Source organism: Suricata suricatta, chromosome 10 (genome assembly GCF_006229205.1).
Source record: "Suricata suricatta isolate VVHF042 chromosome 10, meerkat_22Aug2017_6uvM2_HiC, whole genome shotgun sequence".
Classification (NCBI taxonomy): Eukaryota; Metazoa; Chordata; class Mammalia; order Carnivora; family Herpestidae; genus Suricata; species Suricata suricatta.
This window is the reverse complement of record NC_043709.1, coordinates 72,722,901-72,736,353: the sequence shown is the minus strand read 5'-3', so window position 1 is coordinate 72,736,353 and position 13,453 is coordinate 72,722,901. Positions and strand designations below refer to the sequence as shown.

Here is a 13,453-nt window from a genome sequence, read left to right as displayed (position 1 = left end):
TATTTGATAAACACCAAGAGCATTAAAAAAGAATTCTCTACATCACAAATGGAAGACTTAAACTGCTAAAGAGTCAAGCAAAATTTTGCATATTTAAAAAATATAAAGGGCCTTTTTTTAGGTAAGGATGAGTATATTCTTGAATATGCAAAAACATTTTTGCTTCCCCATCCACCCCCATACACAACATACATACACGTTTCTAGTCATCTGGAAGCCTGGGAAAATATGCATTAAACTAAAACAGGTTGGAAAATTACAACCCGAGCAGTGAGCCAAATTTGGCTCGTGAGCCAAGAATAGTTCTTACGTTTTAAAATAATCAAAAAGACATCAAAAGAAGAATAATACTGTGATGTGAGACTTTTACGAAGTTTTTATTTCAGCATCCAGAAATAAAGTTTTATTGGAACACAGTCACACTCATTTATTTATTTATTGTTTATGGTTTTCAAGCTACACTGACAGAATTGGGTAGCTGAAACAGAGCCTAAATATTTACTATCTGACCTCCTTCAGAAGTTTCCCAACCTTTGTGATAGAATATAAAAACCTGTCTCAGTGTGATTGAACTTTATTATTCATTATACTTTGTAAGTAAAGAACTATTCTGACTTTTATAAGTAACAGTATTCTTAAACTTTCCCATGTACTTATATTAATTCCAAGAATCATCACAGGTCTCTTTTCATTTGTTTCCATTCAATTCAGCAAATTTATTAACATGTGAGTGGCAAAGTCATGCAAGTCTCTTTGATAGCTGGCCATATTGGCTGCACAATCATTTCATTAAGACTTTCTAAGTCTGTATGTAGAGACTGTAGTGTTATAGTGGTTATTTTCAACGTCTTTTATTCCTAATCTCATGCTTTTCATGTGTCAAAATAAGGCTGTCTTACATTTATAAATTTTAATTCTTTACCGCACATCTCCTGACTATGACAGAAGTGGAGGGTCACGGAAACCTTAAATGGGAGTGACAGGAGGATGTTCAGCCAGGCAGAATGCTACACAGAGGGACGTGTAGGTCAGAAAGCAGCGGGCAGTCGAGGCAAGTGGTTTACATCACTGGAGGCCAAGCCACTGTAGAGAAGGAGCAGTGCAGGGGGAATCTAGAAGCACTGAACATTAGAGATCCAAATAGGTCCACATTTAATTGTAGGTAGGTCAGTTTACCCACTGATATAGAGGCTAAGGTACAGGAACAAGGTTTTTTTTTTTCTTAATGTTTTTTATTTATTTTTGAGAGACAGAGATAGAGAGCTCGAGCAGGGGGAGGGTCAGAGAGAGAGGGAGATAAAGAATCTGAAATAGGCTCCAGGCTCTGAGCTAGCTTGAACCCACGAACCGTGAGATCATGACCTGAGCCCAAGCCAGATGCCAAACCGACTGAGCCATCCAGGTGCCCCGCAAGTTTTTAATGTCTGGAGTGAAAGACTAGGTATGAGGAAAATAAGATAGAAATTTGTTTGCTAGAATTGTGGTATAATGAAGGTTGAAAGCCAGTTGCTAGAACTGGGGAAAAGGTCAATGTGGGATTTGACTTGATGTTGAGGCCCTTAAATACAGATCTAATTAAAACCATTTAAATTCTACTCCCACGCTTGTATATATTCAAGAATATATACAAAACATATAAAACTATATGCTTTATAAAGTGTAAAATGGGGCGCCTGGGTGGCTCAGTTGGTTAAGCATCCAACTTTGGCTCAGGTCATGATCTCACGGTTCGTGGATTCAAGCCCTGAAAAGGGGTCTGTGATGACAGCTCAGAGCCTGAAGCCTGCTTGGGATTCTGTGTTTCCCTCTCTCTCTGACCCTCCCCCACTCATGCTCTGTTTCTCTCAGTCTCGATTACAAATAAACATTTAAAAAAATTAAAAACATAAAGTGTAAAACATCAGAAATAATTTTCGTAATAAAGAGATCTACATATAAATAACAATATATAGTAGATAATATATGTTATATGTTTATATAGAAAATCACCAGCAAGTAAATAATTTTTGGTAATAAAAATAAATTAAGGTTTAAAATTTTAGATGGATTTCCTTTCAACAAATGCTAAATAGTATTTCATCTGTGCTGTATTCCTTTCTTGAACTGGCTCCTGACCCAAGAGATTACCTAATTGCCCTACTGGCTCTAAAATAGCACTGTGTTTGACTCATTATCTATTGATCATCCTAGTCTTATTCATGTGAGGCATAAAGCAACACTGAAGATGAGATCTTAGGTCAACATTTCAGCTGTTATAAATAACCACCTAATAACTAGTTCATGAGGAAATGTCTTTTGCTGTGAAGGAAAACCCAGCAAATATCTTCTCTGAAGATGTGTCTCCTAGATTAATTTTTCCTTAGGTAATTCACCACTTCTACCGCCTCCCTGTGACTGACTGGAAGGAAAGCAGTGACTTTAGTCAGGGAGAAGAAACGGCTATATCCAGCTCCCAGTTCTTGATTTTTCATTAAATTGGTCAACCTCTCCTTTAAGTCCTTTCACATACAATAATATACCAAAAGTCAGTTAATCTTTTAGCAGGTTATTTTTCCCTTTTAGTTAAGTTAGTCAATTTGTACCTGTTCAAAAAATGTTGAAAGTAGGAAAGGCTAATAACATTCTGACTATATGGTTTAGTTACTGAAAAACAACCAGTCATACCATGTGGAAGATTAATTTGCTCTGAAATGCCATATTCACCTGATCGAACTCAAACCAATAATAGATATACTTTGGTGAATTTTTATTATAAAAATTAGTATTTATATGATTAAACAAGATATCTACCATGGGAGGTAATCCTATTTAAGTACTTATTCCCAATGACTTAGTAGAAAATATATTGTATTTGAAATTATGAGATTCTCCCTAGGTTAAATTCTGGAAAATAATCCTGACAATTGGGGAGAGAGTGGAAGTACTTTGTGCATTTTTGGGGGGCAAGAGAGTTCTAGTTTCCAGCCAAAATATCATACCAGCAGTGTGTAGGATAAATGTTTTATGAGGATATACAACCATGCCACAGAAAAGGACAGCAAAATCCAATTTCTGTTTTGAGATTTTTTTGGGGAGGTGGGGTCAGAAGTTGAGAGTCTTTGGGCCTTTACAGTTGAAATAAAATTTTGGTCACCCTCAGAAACGTATAAAATGTACTGAAGAGTAAATCAATACCATACAATGTTCCTAATAAACCACTGTTTACTGAATATTAAAACTGTATGTGAAAGATATTTTAAAAAGCTGAATACGGAGTGATAAGTGGGAATGCAAACATTTATCTTTAGGATTAGGGATCTTAGAACGTTGTCTTTGCCTTCTTTTTCTCCTCCAAGTCTGATCTTTGATCTGAAAAACAAGGCTGAGACCAATATAGAACTAAAGGAAATTATGGTGGCGGTGGCTTGAAACACTACCCTGTGGCCACAGTCCGAAACTTCATTTACTTAGGCTTTCCTTGCCTGAGAGGTTAAATTTGCTGATGCCTCTTCCCTTAGGCCGACTGGCTGCTTTCCCACAGGGTCCCTTGCAGCCCTATCAGGCCACGGTCCCCGCAGAAACCGCAGAGGCTTTCGGGAGGCTAGGAAGACACCTGCTTGGGCGCAGAGGCTGTCGGGAGGCTGGGCCATCGGCCTTGCGCGGGGTGAGGCGGAAGGAGTTGGCCGAAGCTGAAGAGACGGGCCGAGGCTGAAGAAGTTGTGGCTCCATACAGAACGCAGACATCTGAGCTCCAGCCTTTGGGGCCTCACACGTTTCTGGGAGATGAACTGGGTCGGGGGATCCCGGTGAGTTGTGTTGCTGGAGCGTGAGGACTGTAGGTCGTGAGTCCCTGGGCTTTCATTCCCGTAATGGCGCCTCTTTCCTCGGCCATGGAGGGGCGGGCATAGCTTTAGCTTGGGAGAACTTGTAGGAGTGGGTCATTTCATTGGTAGCCAGGAAGGAAGGCTGTAGCCACCACGTCTCTGTTCTTAAACCCAAAGCAAGTCGGCTTCTCCCCGCTGGCTCCTCAAAGGCCTCACTTGTGGGGCCCACGGTGGGCGAGGTTCTCTGCTGTCCCTCCCCGGTGCTGCTCTCACGTCTCTGCTCTCACGTCTTTCTTCTCTAACGAGGCTTCTCATCACCGGAGCCCTCTACTGCCTCCTTCCCGCGCCTGCCCCTCGCACTTGGAAGAGGTTTTTGTTTCCTTCCTTCCTCCCTCCCTCCCTTCCTTCCTCCCTCCCTCCCTCCCTTCCTTCCTTCCTCCCTCCCTTCCTTCCTTCTTTCCTTCCTTCCTTCCTTGGATTACATTTTTTTTTTTTTGCATGAACGTGGAACGTGTTGTGGAAAAGACCATTTCCTGTTGCCCTTCAGTCCATCGGTGGGGAGAGGGGCGGCAGTATCAATTGGATATTTAGTTTGTGTTTTGAAGGGAGGTAAAGTGAACAGTTTTTAATTGCACTAACTTACAAGAGAATTTGCGATGTATTTTATGTTTAGCATTAATCATATAAAACGTGATGGATTGACAATTCGGTTTCATATAACATATTCAGTACTTTGGGCCTGGAAATAATGTGGGCCTGTAATTTCATTTGATGAAATTCCTCGATGAAAAGAATTGTTTTGATTGAAACACTAAGGCATTGAAAACAATTTTTTGCCACAGATAGACCCAGGTGATGTGGTTAGAATGAACACATTTACGTTCTAAGGAATTTTGTAAGGAGAAAGACAGCTTTTGTGTTCACCAAGTATTGTAACTATGCCCAGTAATTTTAGCAGGAACATTTATCCTGTTGAATATGTTAGCATTGTATTTTAGAAACTTAACTGAATAATTTCTGGCTGGTGTTCCAGCATCACACTTGTACTTGGGAGAAAACTGAAAATTCACTTAAAGGTTTCACAAGATTTAGTTGATATATGATTATAGTTTGATATGTTTAAATTTGAAATTCTTTAAAATATGAATAGTAATTGAGATGAAGTCATTTTATAAATGTGTAAGTACTGTTACAGTGTAGGTGCCATTCTGTCATATATTTAAAACTTCTGCTATTCAAGGAGTAATATTTTAGTTGCTATTAGGAGGATGCAAAACAAAATACTGCAGGAAAATAGTAGTTGTGTTTCTCAAAATGAGGTAGTGCTGTGCCTGGAGGTCTTGGTACCACTGGGGCTTAAAGAAACCACAGAAGAAATATTACATGTCTTCGTGGAGCATCAGCTTTAATCAGGGATTGGAGAGAAATAGATACATATATTAAGTTTTTTAACTTTATTTATTTATTTTGAGAGAGAGCGTGAGTGAGCACATGAGCAGGGGAGGGACAGAGAAGGGAGAGAGAGAATCCCAAGGAGGTTCCATGCCGTCAGCACACAGCCTGACTCAGGACTTGAACTCACCAACTGTGAGATCATGATCTGAGCTGAAATCAAGAGTCAAATGCTTAATTGACTGAGCCACCCAGATGCCCTGAAAATATATTTTAAAATTTAAACAACCATGGATACATTATGGAGTAAAGCACAAAACTCTTGCAATATTACAATAACATGCAATTTTAGATAAATTTTCTTGGATGAATGGGCTCCTTAGGTCAAACCCCATATTGGTAATGAAACAATGAGTATCTCCACTTTCTGCTATCACAGTAGACAAGGGTGGACAAGATTAGTTGATCTTGGTATTATGATCATGAGGCCTGAAGGATCTCAGAATCCATGACTCAGTAACCACTACTAGCTTAATTAGAGCTATTCCAGAATAGACACTTAACTCCATACCCCAGTCCATCCTGGAGTACTTGTTTATTACCCTCTGTTGTTAGGATTGTTTTTGGTTGAAAATTTTGAGAACTATTAAGAACTTATAATATAGATAAATGAAATACTTGGAGAACACTTACAAAGCTCCATTGGAACTGGTCCCAAAGAGCATTTAACATTAATTAAACAAATAGGTTTTCACACGCCTACCTGTTTGGGGCATGGTTAAGCCTTAAGTGGGGGAGGCGAGTTCAGAAAAGAAAAAGATGTAATTTTGAGCCGCAAAAACAATCTGTGATAGAGTGGTGAGAATAGAATTAGGTAAATGACTATCGTACTCAAAAGAATAAATAGCACTTTATTTTAAAACAGGCACTGTCCCTTTTTTTTTTTTTTTTAAAGGTTACTTATATATTTTGAGAGAGCACGTGAGCAGGAGAGGGGAAGAGAGAGAGAGGAGGAGAGAATCTCAAGCAGACTCTGAGCTAATAGCAAGAAGACCCGGGGTGAATCCCAAGAACTTGATATCATGACTGTAGTCGAAACCAAGCCACCCAGGTGCCCCCAGATAAGCACTGTTCTAAGTGCTTTTAAGATATTAGCTCATTTGCTCTTAACCAGAACCTAATGAGGTATAAACAGATGTTCTCCCCATTTTACTGATAGGGAAACTTACACACTGTTAAACATTAAGTGACTTGCCCAAGGTCACCCAGCTAATCAGTGCCAGAGTTAGGATTTGAGAACAAAGTGCTTAACCACTATGCTATGCTGTGTGGGGACACGAGTATTATAAAAGTGGCACACATAAAGGGCTATGGATACTTGGAGAACCTAGACACAAAATTACATTAGGCCTTGAAGGATAGCAATATTGCACAGAACAAGCATCACAGAGAAGCAATGAAGCACAGCTTCTTAAAAGTTGAAAAGTAGGTGAATAAATAATTGATCAAATTAGAGACCTAGATTTTAGCAAGGCTTAGAAGAGATGGGTTGAGAGCAGAGGTATTAAAGGAATTGAAAGGATTATTTGTTAGCCAGTGGGTCTGCATTAACACAGGAAAACAGGAAGGAGCTTTACATGGTGTTTGTTAAAGTAATTAAAGAAGCAGGCTCTAGCAGGTTTATGTTTTGCTCATAGCAATCTGATTGCGTGCACAAAATAGAAGCAGAGTATTCTTGTATATGATAGGAACCTGATATATGTTAAGTTTAATTGCAGAATCATTTCATAGGAGAATCTTATGATTGCAAAGGTCTTTACAGTTTTTCTTGGCATAAAGCAAACTTGGCATTTGATTTTTATTATTCATCTGTTTAGGGACTCTACTGGTCAGACATAAAATAGGTTTTTTTTTTAATGTGAAATAAAAAAGGGAAAGAGCTGGTAGCTATGGAAGAAGTAAGTTTCCCTTGTTTTTCCTTTTTAAAAAAATGCTTATTATTTATTTTTGAGAGAGAGAGAGAGAGAGAGAGAGAGAGTGTGAGCAAGCGAGCGAGCGAGCGAGTGAGCGTGTGCGTGTGCGCAGGGTGAGGGGCAGAGAGAAAGGAGAGAGAGAGAATCCCAGGCAGGCTCCCTCACTGTCAACGCAGAGCCTGATGAGGTATTCGATCTCACTAAACTGTGAGATCATGACCTGAGCTGAGATTGAGTCAGCAAGCACTTAACCAACTGAGCCACTCAGGTGCCCTTTAGTTTCCTTTGTAAAATTACTAAAATTACATGGTTTGGCTTTATTGTTATGGTTTGTGGACATTTTTGCAAGATACCATTTCATTTCAAACAGTCTCAGGTGGGGGAAGGGTAGAGATTTGGTCTAAGCTGAAAGTAATTTACATGTCTATTATCGCCATTCCCAGTCAACTGCCTGAAACTTGATAATGTCAGGTTTTTCAAATTAATGGTCTGTTGTTTCTTTTTTTCCAAAATTATATTATTATTTGTTTTATTTTAAAATGCCTCCCTCCTTTAGGTACTTTCTTGACAGAGTTAAAATACCAGTCATTTGTCAGTTTTGCCAATTAAAAAACATTTTTTTTTTCTTGTCTGGAACATTGACCTACAACTCTCATTCTTGTTTTGTACGTTTTATAAGTCACCACTAAGAGCCTGTATTTTCCTAGTCAGATTGAGATATAAATTTGAGACAGGACAGGTATAACTACTGATATTTTTAAATTTAGAAACAATTCTGTTTTCCTGTTTGTTCATCAGTGACTTGTGTCACCAAATTCATAGCCCCTTAGCCGGGAAGGTGTAGGAGGCAGGAGAGGGAGGAGAAAAAAAGATGTGACCAGTATTTGCAACACAACATGCTTTTTAGAATGAGTTCGACTATAGATGGACTATATAGCGCTGTATATGAAGTGCAAGAAAAATTTTTTTTGATTAGGGGAAGTTTATTTATTAGAAAATTGTTTTAAATGTTTATTTATTTTGAGAGGGAGTGAAAGTGAGCAGGGGAGAGAGACAACAGTCCCAACCAAGCTCTGCACTGTCAGCACAGAGCCTGACCCAAGGCTCAGTCCCACCAACTGTGAGATCATGACCTGAGCCAAAATCAAGAATGAGACATTTAACCTACTTAGCCACCCAGGTGCCCCTAGGGAAAATCTATATTTGTAACTTAGATTGAATAATGCAACCATTGTCATAAGAGGGACATAGATAAAATCCTGTTTAAACTTAGGTGAGGAAGAGGTTTGCATTTATAAATGTAGGGCTAGAATGTTTGTTGAGTGCTGTGTACCAAGCACTGTGCCAGGTGGATGTGCAAAGTAACAACATTTAATTGTTTTCTGAGGGGGGAGTGGGGATATTACATGCCATTAAGTTTGAAAATGATTAAAATAAAGGGCCAAAATATATGATTTTAAAAAATAGATACTCTGAACAGTAGTAGAATGTAGTTTTAGCTGAAGCTTTGACAGTCAGAAACAAGTTTAGATGGAGAAAACAAGCAAATAAATATTACGTAAGTAGTTAGAGATAAAACTGTAATATTTAAATATTTAAAAATGTGTATATATGTCTCCTTGATGGTGGGGTTGAAAGCCAGACTGAGAAGTTGAAATTTGATCTGTTAGTTACTGAGTCATACAAATTTGGAAGTAACACAATCAAAATGATATTTTTATGATTGTGGTATTAGTGTTTTTTAGTTTGAAATGTAGTCGGGGAAGAAACTCAGATAGTGATACGGGTTAGGATTCTGCTGGGGGGAACAAGTTAATACTGTTTTTCCATTTTCTGGTATCACTATACATTCTCCAAATCAACACCAATCCTAACTCACTTTGTACCTTTCATGGGCTATGTGAATTTGGGTTAATTATTAAATCTCCCTCTACAAGAGCAGATCCAAGTTGTGAGAACCTTCTGTATGGAAAAATAAATGCAAAATTGTGACTACACAATTAGATACAGCGCTTGGAAGGGGCATCTTTATGTTAAGAATTTTGAACAATTTTATATACGCACAATTAGTATAACTGAATTACACTGTTTCTAAGACAGTACTAATGTTGAAAAAATACTTTGGCATGTCATTATAAGTGTTCTCTCTTGGCTGCCTTTTATAAATTGAATTTCATAAACATTTGAGTTTTTGAAGAATGACTTTGTAAATCAATATGTGTCCTACATTGTTTTGAAATTTTTGTAAGCAAATCCTCTAAATTTTGGTGACATTTTGTTCAACAACATCTTTACTTAAAATAAATAAATCTTTATTCCATAGAGTGGAAGAACTTCAACTTCAGAGGCTTAAGTGAATTAAAATTAATTGAAAATAAAATTTTAATGATTTAATTGTGAATAGTCTGAAATATTTATGTTGGGATATTGTTCACTTGCCAGATTTTTTCCACTCTGTGACACAGGAGGTGGCTGCTCATGTTTGTCATTATAGCCTGTAACTGTGAAACAATGTTTTCTTTGTGAAAATACTATAAAAATTCAGTCTGCAAGAACTTATTTAAATTAGGCTGTGTATTTTGGGTATTAGATTTCTGCCTTATTGATTTGACAATTTTTTTCAATACCTGACCTTTTATAGCTCATATATCTCAAAAGATTTTTCTTGTATTATAAGAGAGAAATCTATGTAAAAGCCATAATGTTCTAACATATATCATTACTATTCCTAACACATCAGATAGACCTGTTTTAGTTTTGTGGAAAGCCAATGTAAGTACTTTTTCTAGGCTAGTTACTGCCCTGAATATTAATAAGTTTGCTAGCTAACAATGTTGGATTATAATGTTTTAGATTAAATTAGTATCAATGTAACACAAGCCATACACTATTGTTTTTCATTTGCTAGTTATTGCTCTGTTTATTTTATTTACATCTCCCACTTTTAATCACACTTAGTATAAGATCTTGACAACCTGGAAACAGTTTATTTTGCATGGCACCATGCCACTAAAAAATACACTAAGCAGCAAACTAAAAAGCAAAACAAAAGAAACAGAAGCAGTTCTATATTGACAAGACCTATGACACCTATAGTATTTAATTCATAATGTAGTTTCAATATCTCCTATATACTCCCATGTAAAATGTGTTGGTGGTTTTATTTCTTTCTTTGTCAACCTTATTCTTTCTTTCTTTCTTCTTTTTTTTTTTTAAGGAAGTATTTCTTTAGCCTTTTCAAGTTTCCTTACCAGAAGGAATAGCAAGGGGCAGAATACTCGTGATAAAAGCATGCTTTTATTTCTTCGTGTGTTTCTGTGTCTTTTCTCTCCCCTTATCTTTTTTCACCTTCCCGTCCTCCTCTCTCTTACCTTCTTTCCTTCCCTTAATCTTTTGCACCTCTCTATTTTACCTTATTCTTTCTTACAAAGAATAATGTAACAAATATCTATATTCCTGCTTCCCAGAATTGATAACCTTTGGAGTGTTCTATGAACAGGTTATGACTCAGTACTGAATTTCTTTTAGTATGTAGCTATAAAGGCAACTAATATTGTTCATCCTTTTATTGAAAGAGATGGTTACAATATCTTTAAAAATCTGTTTTCCTGAATAAAGTAGTAATTGCTTTTAAAAAGATGAGTCTCATTTTCGCCTCCTCATTTCTAATAATCTGGTAATTTAAAATTGAAGGCAAAAACTAGAGAAACTCTTCAAATTATTTTTTAAATAAAATACATATAAATTTCATGAAGAAACTTGCATATGATTAGAGCCTTGAAGGTATTGAAAGTTTTGAATACAGAAATGTAGTTGGGAAAAAATAAGTGTGATGTGAGAAGTGTTCATATATGGAGGAGAAAAGTGTATGTTTTAATTTGATTGGGTGTTGGAATACATGAAGTAGAAGAACGGAAACAAGTTTGAAATCTGAGTTGGGGAGAGACTATGGAAGTCATGTCCCTAAATGATAATCAGAGCTGGGTTTATTGTGATTACCAGTGTAGTGAGATGTATTGGAGAATATTTGCATAAAATCCAGGAAACTCTTTAAAATACAATTATATTAGTTATATAATATTGCAGTTGTCAAAGCAGCAAATGACTTCTTAGGATTCATAGTTTATATCTGCCATCTGTTTTAATTATGTCAGGTATAAAATTTTGGTTCTCCCTTTATTGAGGGGCTGTGTTCTTCCTTTGTTTTGTTATTTTTTTTCTAGCTTTATTGAGGTATAATTGACAAGTTAAATTATTGCTGGCTAGGACTTCCAGTATTAGATTGAATGAAAGTGGTGAGGGTGGACATCCTTGTCTTGTTCCTGATCTTAGGGGAAAAGCTCTGTTTTTTACCACTGAAGTATGTTAGCTGTATGCTTTTTATATACGGCCTTTATATGTTCAGATATGTTCCCTCTAAACCTACTTTGTTGAGGGTTTTTATACTGAATGATTGTTGTACTTTGTCCAATGCTTTTCCTGCATCTGTTGAAATGATCATATGGTTTTTATCCTTTCACTTACTGATTTGTGAATATTGAAACTTTGCATCCCAGGAATAAATCTTACTTGTTTTTTTGTTTGTTTTTAGCATAATGTTGGATTCAGTTGTGAATATTTTGTTGAGGATTTTTGTAGTTACATTCGTGTGGGATATTGGCCTTTAGGTCCTTTTTTTTTGGTAGTCTTTAGCTGGTTTTGGTACAGGGTAATGTTGGAGTCACAGAATGGATTTGAAAGCTTTCCTTCCTCTGTTTTTGGAATAGTTTGAGAAGAATAGGTATTAACTCTTCATTAAGTGTTTGGTAGAATTGACCTGTGAGGCCATCTAGTCCTGGACTGTGTTTATTGGGAGTTTTTTGATTACTGATTTAATTTCATTGTTGGTAATTGGTCTGTTCAAATTTTCTGTTCATTCCTGATTCCATTTTGGGAGGTTGTATGTTTCTAAAAATATATTCATTTTGTCTAGGTTGTCCAATTTGTTGGCATATAATTTTTCAAAATATTAGCCTTCATATATATTTTTTAAGTTTTATTTACTTATTTAGAGAGAACACACAGGAGGAGCTGAGAGATAGGGAGAGAGAGAGAGAGAGAGAAATTCCAAGCAGGGTTCCACACTACCATAGTGTATAGCCCAATGTGGGGCTTGAACTCACCAACTATCAGATTGTGACCCGAGCCAAAACCAAGTGTAAGTTGCTCAACTGATTGAGGCACCTTGGTGTTCCTATATCTTCATATTTCTGTGGTGTTGGTTTTTACTTCTCTTTTCTTTCTGATTTTATTTGAGTCTTCTCTTTAAAAAAAATTTTTTTTTGAAGAGTCTGACTAAAGGTTTATCTGTCTTTTTGATCTTTCCAAAGAAGCCACTCCTGGTTTCATTGATCTACTGTTTTTTGTTTTTTTAGCTTCTATTTTATTTATGCTGTAATTTTTTTAATTTCCTTCTGCTGGCTTTGGGTTTTTTGTTGTTGTTGTTGTTGTTGTTCCCAGCTCCTTTAGGTTAGGTTGCTTATTTGAGATTTTTCTTGCTTCCTGAGGTAGGCTTATATTGCTATAAACTCGTCTCATAGGACAGCTTTTGCTGTATCTCAAGATATTGGACTGTTGTTTGTTCATTTTAATTGTCTCTGTGGAATTTTGGATTTCTTCTTTGATTTCCTGGTTGACCCATTGTTAAGTAGTGTGCTATTTAATCTCCATGAATTTTATTCTCTCCAGTTTTTCTTGTGTTTGATTCTAGTTTCATAGTGTTGTGGTCAGAAAAAGATGTATGGAATGATTTCATTATTTGTTGAGACTTGTCTGTGGCCTACTATGTGATCTCTTCTGGAGAAATTTTTTTTTTTTTTTAGTGTTTACACTATTTTATTTTATTTTTTCATCCTATTCATTATCCTAGGATTTAATAATTTTTAAATGTTTATTTATTTTTTTATTTTTTTAATTAAATTTAATTTTTTTTACTTTATAAAGTTTCATATTTTTTTAACATATGCAATTATTTTCCATCATTTACAATACAGTAGTTACAATGACACTCCAAACAGAAAAGCAAGTAAAAAATCAAAACACCAACTTCTGTTTCATGTAATTAGACTTATACAGAAATTAGAAGGTTAAGTAACAACTAGTAAATCACCTAATTTCACAGCTATCTGAAGTGACAATCGTTATATAGCAGTTTATCTATGATACATTCAAGATAAATTATACAATATATTACGTGTTCATAAGCTACAACACAGCCTGCTTAATACCTTTCCTTAAATTCCACCT

The 13,453-nt window shown here is 36.2% G+C and overlaps 1 protein-coding gene across 1 annotated transcript in view; it reads left to right on the top strand.

The window, feature by feature from the left end:
• The first annotated feature begins 3,762 nt into the window (after positions 1–3,762).
• C10H12orf40 (chromosome 10 C12orf40 homolog) overlaps positions 3,763–13,453 on the top strand; it is a 106,663-nt gene continuing 96,972 nt past the window's right edge. The window contains 1 exon segment of the mRNA XM_029955512.1: positions 3,763–3,785. Within this exon segment, the coding sequence (XP_029811372.1) occupies positions 3,763–3,785 (23 nt within the window).